General features: G+C 38.9%; 1 protein-coding gene across 7 annotated transcripts in view; it reads left to right on the forward strand.

Moving 5' to 3' along the window:
• ELN (elastin) overlaps positions 1–14,533 on the forward strand; it is a 79,654-nt gene that overhangs the window by 22,552 nt on the left and 42,569 nt on the right. For 5 of the 7 annotated variants that reach the window (XM_075196625.1, XM_075196628.1, XM_075196630.1 and 2 more), the window contains exons 2-8: positions 1,637–1,699; positions 3,394–3,450; positions 4,940–4,972; positions 6,531–6,878; positions 8,916–8,951; positions 13,610–13,690; positions 14,105–14,155. In XM_075196625.1, coding sequence (XP_075052726.1) covers positions 1,637–1,699; positions 3,394–3,450; positions 4,940–4,972; positions 6,531–6,878; positions 8,916–8,951; positions 13,610–13,690; positions 14,105–14,155 — 669 coding nt within the window. The remainder of the gene's footprint in view (positions 1–1,636; positions 1,700–3,393; positions 3,451–4,939; positions 4,973–6,530; positions 6,879–8,915; positions 8,952–13,609; positions 13,691–14,104; positions 14,156–14,533) is intronic. The other 2 variants (XM_075196626.1, XM_075196629.1) reach the window with 2 other exon arrangements.

Consider the following 14,533-nt stretch of genomic DNA (forward strand, 5'->3'; position numbering starts at 1 on the left):
TATTTTGACAGTCTCCACTGTTTGGCTAAACTTCTACTGTACATGAACGTTCTTCATTAGGTGCTCACATACTAATACATAAACCTATAATAAAAGTAAAATAAGATCAGGGTGTAATGTAATGATTCGTGCAACAAACAATTAAAATACAAAAACAAAAGAAAAAGGATCATTGAGGTTTTGAGTGTCACATATTAAGATATTTTAGCCTTTCCTGGTAAGCTTTGTGCTGTAGGCCATTCACCTTTTTAGTTGCCCTTCTTTCTACAGTCTCTAATGTATTTATAACGTTCTGGAGATATGGCCTGAACACAGTATTCTAGATGAGGCTGTACCAATGACCTATACAGTGGCTGTATTACTTCTTTCTTTCTGCTATTGATTCCTCTGCCTATGCAACCAAGCATCTGACTTGCCTTCATTGCTTTGTTACATTGCTTACCTGTCTTTTAGTCACCTGACATAGTGACTCATAGATCCCTTTCCTCCTCAGTAGTTTCCATTAAAGTGCCATTAATACTATATTTAGCCTCTGGGTTTATAAGACCCAAGTGCAAGATTTAGCATATTTCAACATTAAACTGTAGTTGTGACTCTCTTGACCATTCCTCCAGTCTACCTAGATCATCAATCATTTGTTTTAGCCCTCCTGGTGTGTCTACCCTGTTGCATATCTTTGCGTCATCTGCAAAAAGGCCTACTTTCCCCTTAATACCATTTGAAATATCGCCAATAAAGATATTAAATGCACTGGTCCAAGTATGGATCCCTGGGTTACTCCACTAGTAACCTTTCCCTCCTGTGAATGCACTCCATTTACTATAACTCTCTGGTTTCTGTCCTACAACCAAGATCTTATCCGTTCAACCATCTTAGAATCTAATCCCAAGATTTTGAGTTTATTTAACAGTCTGCGATGTGGGATAGTTTCAAAAGCTTTACCAAAATCTAGATAAGCTGTATCTACGCCTCCCAAGTTTGCTCCAGGCCGCAGTAGTGCTATTAAGATATTCAAAAGTAAACAGCACTGTCTCTTTATAGTGCCAGTTTAAAATACTGACCAATGTGGCATTATAGCTATTTGGCATTATAAAGAAAGAGACATTTATTGGAATTAATAAATTTTAGTACACATCTGTGCAGAGAATATGTGGCATAGTAATTTGCTTATTTCAAACATACTTAATTAGGGGCATTCATCAAAGTTGGTGGACAGGAAAAATGTGGTTTCAATAAATCACCCAAAAGGCATTAGCTCTAAGTTCTAAGCTGCACTAGAAAAATGACATAATCTGAATGTTTTCATCAGTTTTCATAAATATCTATTGGTTATGTCCACATCATAGGATACTGCATTGTTTGGTCAGTCTGTCCACAACTAATAAAATTATTGTTACTTATATTTAAATAGTACTTTGTGCAAGTTGCTAATTTGTCATTTTATTTTTTGTTGAATTGTAATAAAAAGTAGGCATATCATAAATGGGAAAAAAATGACTAATTGACAACAAAGCAGTCTCACGTACTGTCCTGGGTTCCTGAACAAAACTGTTTCAGTCGCCTGATTTGGACCCGGAACAATCGTCCGTATTTTACTTCTTGAAAGTAACAAATGTGTGTCTGTCTCTGTCCACAGGAGTCCCTGGCGCAGGAGTAGGTGGTCAATATTACCCCGCTGGAGGTGCTGGAGCATATCCAGGTAAGCTGAGTACAATGACAGAGTTGTGATAAAGACAATGGGCCTGACTCATTAAGGATAGCAAAGCAAAAAAAAAGGAGTAAATTTGCACCTTGACAAAACCATGTTGCATTGGAGGGGGAGATAAATTTAAAATGTGGGGACAGATTTATAGTTGGGGTAGGGCATGTCCTAGATTAACTTTAAATTTCAGTATAAAGATAGAGATAACAAGTATATGTGCACTACATGAAAACGCAGACAGTATTTTCCTTGCAAGCAAAATAACAAACTAATTTGCACCCCTTGCATTGTAACATGGTTTGTCCAGAAGCAAATGTATTCCTATTTTTGCTTTGTTTTCCCTAATTAATCAGGCCCTATAACTCTGCTTAGTACACAAAGTGCACCCATTGCTTACACCAGTGATAGGCAACCTGATAAGCTTCAAGGGCTGCAGGTGGCGCCCTCTATCCTTCGAAAAAGGGACACTCAATCCCCTTAAAATAAGTAATATAATTTAAAACAATACATTTAATCAAAGAAAAAGAAATTGTTGTGTAATAATATGACAGCAGGCATTTTATTGAAAGATAAACAAGTGTTACAAGGGATAACAAATAAAGATGACAAATCAATGTGATGGAGCATAATGCTGAAAAAGGGACTGACTGGGTATAAAGCAGGAAGGAGCATGTGAAGGCTCTGGGGGCGGAGGTGCCATTTTGTGGGATGAACCAATATTCAACCTATCACTAGAGAATCTATAGGCTGGATCTTGGTTCATCACACTGAACAGCTGCCTTCACTGTATGTAGGTGACATTCATTTATTTTACATTTTGTGAGGCTCCTATAAAGTATTCTATGGACAGGATTGAAAACAATTTTTTTACATCCACACAATTACTAAACGCAGCCAGATGCCAGAACTGTAAAAAGTCAGATCCCCATCTAGACAACACCTGGTCAATAAAATATGGTTCCTGGCATCAATGGAAAAAATGTTGGCATACCTAAACAATAAATCCCACAAATATCTGGTGCGACTGGTTATTTACAATAATCCCCCCAGCACACACGACAACAGCTCTCATCCTCAGGACACTTCATCCCTCTTCCTATAACCTGTCTAACTTGAAGCTATATGTGGATTCTGCTTTCCCCAATTAGAGGACCGGTGGCCGCCAGCAGTCCCATGTCTTGTGTCAGTCTCCCCCCCCCCTCCCTTATGTCCCCCCTTTTCCTTCCATTCCTCATTACAATACAAAAATAGACCTCACACTCTGATTTATCATTCATTAGTTTGGTATTTAATATGTTGATACACTTCTGACCTCCTAACTGAACCTGCTCTTTACGTGCCTTCGTTTTTGTGTACATTCTTCTGTGCTTTAGCTGGGGCTGCTTCACACCCCTCCAGATGTTTATACTGTTACCTATTTTGGCTTACTTTGGCTTACATACATTGTATGTATACATTGTGTGCTGGTACTCTATAAATAAAGTTATTAAAAAATATATTTTTTTTTTGTTGTGGTTACAACTTCACAAATCCCTAGATACTCTGCTGTGTTATATCATTTTCTGCTATAGGTTGTGACCAGGGAGTCTATATTTGTAATGTGTATGAGACCTTCCTGTAAACAACTTGAAAAAAAAATTAATTTACATTTCTCTCCATTTTGACTGCTGCTTGTTTTCTGTTCAAAACAGGAGCTGGATATGGAACAGGAGGCCTGGCGCCCGGCGCAGTAGGAGGACCAGGCGCAGGTCAATATATAACACCACTAACCACCAGGCTTATATACTTATATACAACAATAATGGACAGGTGATGGGGTAGTTGTAGGGAGTTATAGAGGTACAATGAACAGACTTAGTCATGAAAGCCAAACATTTCTTTTGGTTAATATGTAGGGCTGCATATTTTAAGAAAGTTAAATTAAATGATGTTAAGTATTAATAGAAAGTTATTTCCATAGACTTGGAAAAGTAATTAATGAAGGCATAAATTTATAGTTGATACCTTGCTATATTTAGCCCTAGATATTGGCAAATTTTAGAATTTGGCATTAAACGTCCCAGTCTTACCCCAACCACATCACATAGCAGAATTAATTGACCAAGCTCTAGTCATAGACATAATTTTGGCAAAATATAATATGGAATAGAATTCCTTTTAATAGTGATGCAAAAGATGAACTGTAAGATTGTATCACCAGAACTTTGTACCTCAGCTTATCTCTATTTCTATAGATATCACTAACATATACAAAAGATATAGCTTAAGGCATACTTGCCGTCTTTTTAAACCTCCCCTCTGGGTGATCATGTGACAGGTGTATTAAGGGGCATGGTTGACACCATTGTGTCATTGTGGCAACGGCATTGCATAGTGGGGGGCGAGACTTAATGACACGAAAGTGCCTACTCTTCCAGGAGGACTCCTCAAAATTCAGGAACCTCCTGGAAATTCCAGGAAAGTAGGCAAGAATGCCTTAAGGTAATTGGGATTCATAGGGATAAAAGTATCAAACTGAGAGCTTTCCGGCGGGTTTGAAAAACCAATCAGATTCTAGCTATCATTTATTTAGTACATTCTACAAAATGATAATTAGAATCTGATTGGTTGCTATAGGCAACATCTCCACTTTTCAAACCCACCAGAAAACTCTCAGCTTGATACATTTACCCCATAATCTTTCAAAAATGTAGCTTTATGACTCTTCATACAATGAGGTATTTGCACAGACTACAACAAAAAAATTTTTTTAAAATGTTGTAGGCCCGCTGTAGGTAATGATCTTATTTACAGCTTAGTAGTGTGTTATTCCCAGGGCCTCTATTAAGCTACATCGGTGCTATGCTCTCTCTCTATGCTACTAAATTGACCCTGATGTGCTGCCAGACATCACCGCTATATCCAGCTGTACGCACTGCTGGTCATTATGGTAAGGAATCTCTGTTCATTTTTCCTCATACAGAGATTCTATCTTTAACAACAGGGTGATGTGTCTTTGTGGGCTGTTCCAGAGACACATCCTGCTTAACTGACTCTCCCCCTAAGACTCCAACTAACACCACTGATGAAAGCAAAATATGTGACAAGCAAAATATAATATAGGGCATATGAGTTGTGAGGGACCCATCGATTCCCTGCCACCCCAGACGAAAGAGACATTTAATAACAATAACATGCTATAATATTTATGTGATAAACAAATTGATATCATTAACACAACCATTTTCTGTTATCCAGGGTTATATCCGGGAGGAAAGCCCCCAAAACCAGGTAAAAAGATGAATGGATGAATGTGTAAGGATGTTGTGCTATTGTGGCTTTCTATCCAAATCACCACATAAATATAAGCATTGAAGTCTGGTAGAAAGATATAAAGTTTTGATTTCCCCCCTCTGGACAGCATCATGTAAGAGCAGGAACAGGCTTTTCTGCATTAGGATGAAGCTCCTATGTCCTCTGCATTTTGGAAGCAGGCATTTCTCTACTGACCACCCACACTAGAACTAAGCTGGATTTGGCCAGGAACCAATTAAATGGGTTCACTGTTCTTAGATCTCCAGAAACAGGATACTTTTCCAGCCAACTGTGTTAAGGGCAAATTCATGGCAACGTACTAGAGAAACCCCAATGACATCATCACCAGGCTCTCCTCTACTTAATGGAGAGCCCTTGGTCTGATGATACGTTCCAAAAGTGTTTTTGCAATTAACATCAAAGCTTATGTTTCTGAATGCTAATATATGCTCTTGAAGAATAAAAATAATAAGTTAAACATGTCTCCTCTAAGTCGCAGAGTTAAAAAAGGAAAAAAGAGTCATAAAGAAACATTATTGAAGCACACTTAAATATAACAGGTCATGTAGAAATCGCAAAGCATGTAGATGTGTAGTGTAGATGTGAGCTAAATATAAGTACTTTTGTGGTAGGCAAAATGCTCAGTGGCCCTCTGCTAAACAGAGAATAACCACTTACTTAAAGGCACGTTCTCCACCCCTTCAATCTCATTTAAATGGTCCTATTTGCATGTGGGTGCATCAATAAATAGCATTTATGCTATAGGCCAACAGTTTTGCTTTTCCCTAAATTATGGTTGTAGACTTTTTAAGGTGCCCACACAAGCAGTCTAAGCATGTAAAACAAATATGTGTTATCCCAAGAAATGTTAGACTTTTAGAATATATTTGAAATGTGGAAATAAAACAGTCCATGGGTACATTCACTTTTTCCTATTTTAGTGTAATCAAAATAAAATAAATAATCAATTCTTAAAATATGCTACCAAAAGAAAAATTAATGTAAAATTCACCTGGGTACACAAATGATTCATAGAGTCAGAGCGATGTAACTGGCACAAAGCAAAGTTATGAAATTTGTTCTTGACATAAAGGTATAAAATTCCCATAGGCATTAAGGGACTAGAAAGCATAACAACAGAATTCATAACAGTACAGTAAAATGTAGATATTTAATTTGTTTTATATAGATGAATTGTTGTATTCCCAAATGTAAGAAACTAGAGAGCGCTGTAATAACGTGTTCCACACGGAGAGCCAAGCAAAACACTTACTTGAGCTTCAAATAATAAGTGAATTAATATGTAATTACCACAGCATATTTATTATTGATTAACATCTATAATCGCTTCCTTTCATTTTGAGGTCCATTGGCATTTGGTTTTTATGCTTTACAAATTAATTTTAATATTTTTTTTTGTAAGCTCTTGCTATTTTTACAGAAATACATGTTTATAAGGCCTAGTACAAAGTTACAAACTAGTGCAATATCAGTTACTCTAGTGGTGTAAATCTAACATAATGTATTTTAATAGGTGTCGGTGGTCTTGGAGCTGGTGGCCTTGGAGCTGGTGGCCTAGGAGCTGGGGGCTACGGAGGTGCTGGAGCAGGTGGCTATGGAGTTGGCGGCCTTGGAGCTGGTGGCCTTGGAGCTGGTGGCCTTGGAGCTGGTGGACTTGGAGCTGGTGGATTAGGTGCTGGTGGTAAACCACCCAAACCTGGTCTTGGAGCTGGTGGCCTTGGAGCTGGTGGCCTAGGAGCTGGGGGCTACGGAGGTGCTGGAGCAGGTGGCTATGGAGTTGGCGGCCTTGGAGCTGGTGGACTTGGAGCTGGTGGTTTAGGAGCTGGTGGATTAGGTGCTGGTGGTAAACCACCCAAACCTGGTGAGAAACCAATTTCCCATGAGTGTTTGCAGCCAACACGGAAATTACATTTATATTATCATTTGGTGTTCACAGATTATTTGTTTACATCACTTGTAGATTTATATTGAAGAGCCCGCTAACATAACATGGCCTCTGTTCAGAAGAACCTGCTTTGAGGTTTTTTTCTCAGTACAAATACACAATTAAATGTTTGCTTTTTAAGAGGGTACAACAGTAATTCCCAATCTTTTTGGTTTTGGGAAAAATCTACTGACACACATGCCACGGGATAATTTTTTCATGATACACTAATGTAAAATATAATAACAATAAAACAATAATTGAGACTAAAATCTGAGATTAAGAGTGGAATTAGCCTTTCAAATCATCTTTACATACACTCTCCATTGCATATCAACTTATTTTAACAATGCTACCGTGTTATTCAGAAATTCCTGTTACACATTGAGCCTGAATGAAAATCACTGTTGTACAAGATGCAAAACATTTTCTCAAGCAAATGTTCTTAAAACTGAAGTACATCATACCACGCTTCCAAGTGACAGACGTTGCAATAATAGTTATAAATACCAATTATTAGAGATGGGTAAAACTTGATAATATCTAAATATCTTACACTAGTCTATACAGAGAGTGTGCCACTGGTTTATACTGTAAACACTATTTAAACCATATCTTCTATGGTATGTGTATGCCAAAATTAGGCTATATTTTTTTGAGTGCAATGATTGTTGTCAGATGGGCAGTAGGTGACCCTACAAAATATAAATAAACACAAAAATGTAATCTGCTTATGAATTGGACTATTTTAAAAATCTGATACCTTCTCCCATCTCATGGACACTAGTCCATCTAACTGTATTTATCAAGCTGGTGGGAAGTCTCATTATAGGGTATTGTAGCGTTAGGAGCTATGGCACCCGGAACCTGCCACAAATCCCCCACCCATTTAAATCTATACTCCCCCTCTGTGGTCTCTTGTTGTTTGCCCCATGCCATCTCTCTCCGCTCCCTTGTGCAACCCATTCCCTCTATCCAGCACTTTTCTTACTGGCTCCTTGCACACTCCATGTGTGAATGCAATATACTTCAGAAGAGCTTTATTTTTTCTTTCACTTCTCTGCTTCCTTAAGCGTCGTAACAGCGCTACAAGATTTAAGGGAGCCAGAAGGAGGTGAAAGAAGGTTTACAGGATGAGCTAGATGAGTTGCGGGGTGTTCACCCTGATCATCCCATCTGCCCCCGCTTGCCCCTACAGAGCATCTAGTACCTGGAGCACATGCTCCACTTGCTCCACCCCTGTGTAGCTCAAGGAAGCACAGAATAAAGTAGAATTCAGAAGCAGGTCAGTCAAATGTAGGAGTCTTTAGGAGCCAGGGAAGATATGCATCTATTGACATTGATAGCTATGACTCTCAAACATGAGGGACCTGATTCATTAAGGAGAGCAAAGCATAAAAGAAGAGTAACTTTGCACCTGGGCAAAACCATGTTGCATTGGAGGGAGAGGTAACTTTAAAATGTGGGGACAGATTTATAATTGGGGTAGGGCATGTCCTAGATCAACTTTAAATTTCAGTGTAAAAGTAAAGCAATCAAGCATTTGTGTGCTAGATGAAAAACAGCCAGTATTTAACTTATGTGCAAAATACTATACTAATTTGCACCCCTTGCAATGCAACATCGTCTGTCCCAGAGAACATTTATTCCTTCTTTTGACTAACTTTCCTTAATGACTCAAGTCTGAGGTGTTTATTTGTAGGAACATTGGCTACCTGGCTCCTGTAAATTGTCTGTCCCTACTCTGCTCTGAGTATATTGGTACTTTTTCCAGAACCACAGTACTTACTTAAATGATAATATATTTTCTAAATCATACATTTTATTGTTTTCTGCTTCATTTAAAATGCATTTATAAGGGAATGAATTGAAGATCAAGTCGCATTGCACAAAACTCTTGAAGTGTAAAACATTTTACAGTATATTAGTTATGTGTCTCAGGCATTTTACAATTGTAATTTTTCTCTTGTTCAGGTTATGGAGGCGTTGGAACTGGTGTCGGTGGGATTGGTGAGTAAGGCTGTATTCGTTAGTGGCTCATTGTATGCTGGTTTAAGTCCTTTCAAGCAGTGGCTGGCTACTAAGAGCACAGACTGCCACTTCTTAAATTTTGCAGTACTATATATTATAGGCTCTAGAGTGTTAAAAAGCTGTTAAGCAAATGCAGCTATGTGTTTAATTGCTGAGGATTACTGTTATCAGGGGCGCACCCCCACCCCCCGACCAAAAAAAACAACAAAACGAGAGAGAGCAGCAGCTCCGTTTCAGCAGCGCTGTCCTATACAGCAGCCGCGGCGCTGCCAAAGAAGCGTCCGCGGCGGTGCTGTATTTGACAGCGCCGCGGCTGCTGTATAGGACAGTGCCAATATGGTGGGCACTGAGTTAGCGCCGGGGGGGGGGGGTTTCTGGAGACTCAGAAACCCCCCCTGCATGCGCCACTGGTTATGATCAAGACAGCTATGTGTCTGCCGGTTTGTGATTAAACCACCAGTCTCTAGGTTTAAAGGGGAAACAGGAAACAAATGTTCTGCCCCATTCAGCCTTGTGTCTGTGGCTTCTTAATGCTTATAAAAAAAAGTTAGCAAATAATGCCAAATAGAAAATGTAGTTTGATATCTGATATTAAATAGATACCACAATACCAAATCCCTAAAATTAGCCCAAGGTAACAGTGCAAATGGGAACTGTGGAATTGGTCAGGGCTCAGAGAGAGGTAGCGCAGGGATGAGCAAGTAGAAGATAACTCCTACAAGAACAGTAGCTGACTGCACAACAGTATAAGACCAATGGTGCTTTTCTAGGTGCTCCGGGGGCTCAGCAAGTAGAAACAGAGCCAACAGACACCCCAGGTATGACGATGAAGAGTCTGCACATTAATTATCAATGTGCAGATGACTGTGGCAACAGTCTTAGGGATGTGAACTATTTCTCCTGAAATCGTTTACTCCTGACTCATACTAACAAGCTAATCAAACAATCATATGCAATCTGCCTGTTTTCTACATTTAACTTTCCCAATGCTAAACAATGATGCTCTCATATATTAAATAAATTAGCCTTTAACCCACTTTTTTTTTAACCAACTGGATTAAAATCATAATAATGTACTGCTTATCTATAAGTAATGCTACAAAAATTATCGTTGATACATAAGGGCATACTGACATAAAGAGCTTGCTTTGCACTGATCTAAAGTTGTCAGTGAGAATATACTGTTGCTTTCTTCCAAACTGCAATAACAGATCAAACTAAATACAGGTAATTTTTGCTGTGGATATGTCAGTATGTAAATTGCTGCACCAAACTGCTTCCTAATAGAGGATTAATGTGTGAATATGCTGGGTATTATAGAAACAACCATAGCAAAATTACCATCACCATACAGTGATCACCATGACTACCACATTATTACTCTTATTATTACCATTTATTTATATAGCGCCACTAATTCCACAGTGCTGTACAGAGAACTCACTCACATCAGTCCCTGCCCTATTCGGACTTACATTCTAAATTCCCTAACACACACACAGACACAGACAGACACACACAGAATAGGGTAAATTTGATAGCAGCCAATTAACCTACCAGTATGGAAACCAGAGCACCCAGAGGAAATCCACGCAAAAATGGGGAGAACATACAAACTCCTCACAGATAAGGCCATGGTCGGGAATTGAACTCATGACCCCAGTGCTGTAAGGCAGAAGTGCTAACCACTTAGCCACCGTGCTGCCATAAACTATAAACTGCCACATAACTATCACTTAGCATATCCCGCTAGCATATTCGATTTACCATAGAGATCAATGAACCTTGGTTTTAATTCAGTTTTCCGCCATTCACCAGTTGAACACATTTCGGTCCTAAAGGGATCCACAAAGTTAATGCACATGACAAGCATAGAAGTGATCTTAATAGATGCATCTTTTTAGAAGGAAAGGTGCCAATCACAGTCATTACAGTTACTGAGGTGCTTGTTACACGGCCCAAAGATCAATACATTGTTTTATTGAGAGGACATAAGACTCTGCACTACATTTTCCTGTCTAGCTTTACATTAGAAGGCAGTGATACATTGCTAAGTTTTCCTGACCTTTACACAGCTCTTTTTGAATGTTGTAATATCCTTTAGGAATTCTTTATAGAGAACATGAAATACATTTGGCCAGAGATGTTAAACATTTGGAAAGTGATGTAAGAGTAAAAATGGGTTTTTGACCTATTTTAAAATAGAAGACATGACTACACAAAATTATTTTCTGTAGCCAATTGTTTAGGGGCCTCAAGTGTATTCCTATAGATTACACAAACATTAAATAATCCTGAGATTCTTAGAATTAATCTGATAAACCTTAATAAAACAACCGGATACAGAAGAAAATGAAAATGTGTGTTTATCCAGCACAATAATAAAAATAACATTGGAAATGGTTAGTCAGTCCATGTTGACATCAGCCCTTGCCATTGTGGTTTGTTTAAGTTGGCTAGTGTCTGCTTCCTGACTTTTATCTTGCATTTATTTGAGCACATTACTTTAAACCTACCTCAGCGATTGGGTGAGAGCAGATCGTTACACTTCTTGTGTGGATTACAAATGTTTTCTGATAACAAATTCCACATTACAAGCAGGGGATGGAATTCAAACTAGGCTTAAAACTACAGCGATTTTAAACCTTCTCCAAGAACTTCACAATTACCTTGGTAATAGTCATGCCTGTACCTCCAACTGATAAAGTCTTCACAAGAACACAGGCTAATTAGACCAAGTGCCCTGGATTAAAGCAATACACTAAAGAGTTATGTTCTGACAGTCCTGAAAAGAGGTAAAGATCACTTTAAGCAGAACCCCATTCTTACTGGCTGTATCCAGAATCTACAGTTCAGGGCAACTATATTTTTTTCTATCAAACTTAGGGCCTGATGTAGAATTGGATGCCATTTACATTGAAAACGTAAATGTAAATTACATCCGGTAACTTATACAGGATTCCAAGTCCGTGCGACTTAGAATACTATGCAAATTGCACAAACACACCTCTTTATCTGAATTATGGGCTAGTGTGCATAATGTTTTTTTGAAAAAAATCCTGCTTCTTACACCTAACAGCACAAGGGTTGGTTAAGCTGTTTGGGAGGTAGTGCACACCTTTTTTTAAAAATATAATTATTTTTTTGCTTCTTTTTTTTAATACAGCAAGGTCTGTTGCACCAGGAGAAAGTATCTGCAAAAGATACGACGCCTAGAGACCTCTCTGCGGCTGCTTTCAACTCAGCATAGCATGTTATGAGCGTGAACACACCTTTACATTGCTAGACTCCACCACCCCATTCCCCGTTCCACGTCTCCAAGCTCAGAGAGGTGTAAGGGGGAGATCCACCTCAGTCAGACTGCAAACTGAGACGGATCCTTGGCCAAAAATGCTTTTTGCGATTATCAGTTGGACTTACGTCCAACTCTACATCAGGGGCCTGATTCATTAAGGATCTTAACTTCATGTGCTACATGAAAAAACAGACAGTATTTAACTTATGTGCAAAACAGAATACTAATTTGCACCCCTTGCATTGTAACATGGTTTTGTCCAGGAGACTGAAATAAGAAGCTTCTTAAGTTAAGATCCTTAATGAATCAGGCCCCAGGTCCTTAATGTTTTGGATGCAGTACATTTATCAGATAACAAAAGATGGAAATATTATGTTTAACAAAAATACTACTCCATTTGTAAGGGGAAAAACACATGTAATTAAAACAAAAAATGATAGAGAATTATTCTCAAAGTCAAATCCCATTCTCAGATGCTGGTCATTATTACCTAACAGTATGAAAGTTAGTCCAGATGTTCTTTCATTAGCTTTATATGTGTTTCCCTACAGATCGGAACGGAAGAAAATTTAGGAATAACATTCACTAGATTCTAATAGTTGTTTCATTTGAATGTAGTCACAATCAGGGCCGGTGCTAGGGTCCACGGCGCCCTAGGCATTTTTAAAAAAGCGGAGGGGAGGAGACGGAGCAGAGAGGCGGCGGTGGTGACAAAATAGCCTCTTCCCCCCTCCCCGTGCATCTGAATGCTGTGCGGCGGCCGTGACAGGTATGGTCAGCGGTCGCCACACAGTTTTAAAGTCATTTAGTATTCTGTGGCGCCCTCCAGGCGCCCTCCAGAGCCCGGCGCCCTAGGCAAGTGCCTAACCTTGCCTAATGGGAGCACCGGGCCTGGTCACAATAACTTCAACTTTTATAATATTCTTCTTACTACTGAGGATTTAGATTATCTAAACATGTTGTAAACAATGTCAAATAAACATGAGCTAGAAAATTAAGTGATGTCCTTACTGAGGACAAATGTCCTTTATTGAATGATCAGGGGTTCTTCTGTTTTCTAAAGCAGAAGACCAGACCACCCAATATAATCTTTTTGTCACAGAGTCAGAGAGTGCAAACAAATTATTTTACCCATATCCAGAAATCCTTCTTACATGTAGGCCAAATAATGCCCTCAGACCTAATGGTACTTTAGGAAACGGCAACAGATTCGCCCATAGCTAGACCATGCAAAAATGATACAATGTTATCAGCTTCAGTGTCACAAATACAAAAATCCAGGACTAATTGTGATAAGTAGTTTAGTATCGTGTAATCTGTTTGTAACATTTATCTCTGGTAGGTGGAGTTGGCGGTGTTAGTGGAGTTGGCGGTGTTGGTGGTGTGGGTGGAGTTGGCGGAGTGGGCACCGGGCAGCTGCCAGGTAACAAGTTTAACATTAATCAAAGGGGATACCAATTGTGGAGTTGTTCTTGTTTTCAACACAACCCTCTTTTCTCCTGACTAGCAGAATGGTGGGGCCCACAGACATAACTAAAATGATAATATACATCTAATGCTTGTTGTGTCTGTGGCTCTTAATTGGACAACCGGGTAACATTTAATCAGGCTCCATCAATCTAATAACAGTCCTGCCCCCTTTGAAAAGATATTGTTTTTAGCCTTTCAGAAATGAAGGAAGTGAAAGGGAGAGCCCCTCTGTAATTCTGCTAGACAGGGAGAGAGTTGATTTGTGTCATTTAAAAATATCCCCTAATTTTGCCATCATTAATCTAATGTTAACTTCTGAAAATCTGTGCAAAAAGCCTGATAATTCTTCCCCTATCTTTCCACCAAGGGGGTGTTGGTGTCCAACCAGGTGCTGGTGGTAAACCAGGCAAAGGACCAGGTAGTACTACTGTTTTCCTGTCACTTACTACCACTGTATACATTGTGCCTTCAGTGTTTGCAGAAGTCGAGGTGTCTCAGGAAACTCACACCACATTGTCAACCCTGCAACAATCAGTTTATTCACTCTTAGGGGTAAATTTATCAAGCTGCGGGTTTGAAAATGTTGAGATTCTAGCTGTCATTTTGTGTAATGTACTAAATAAATGATAACCATGCGCCTGATTCATTAAGGATCTTAACTTGAGAAATTTCTTATTTAAGTCTCCTGGACAAAACTATGTTACAATGCAAGGGGTGCAAATTAGTATTCTGTTTTGCACATAAGTTAAATACTGACTGTTTTTTCATTCAGCATACAAATACTTGATAGCTTATT

The sequence above is a fragment of the Mixophyes fleayi genome, chromosome 2 (genome assembly GCF_038048845.1).
Source record: "Mixophyes fleayi isolate aMixFle1 chromosome 2, aMixFle1.hap1, whole genome shotgun sequence".
Classification (NCBI taxonomy): Eukaryota; Metazoa; Chordata; class Amphibia; order Anura; family Limnodynastidae; genus Mixophyes; species Mixophyes fleayi.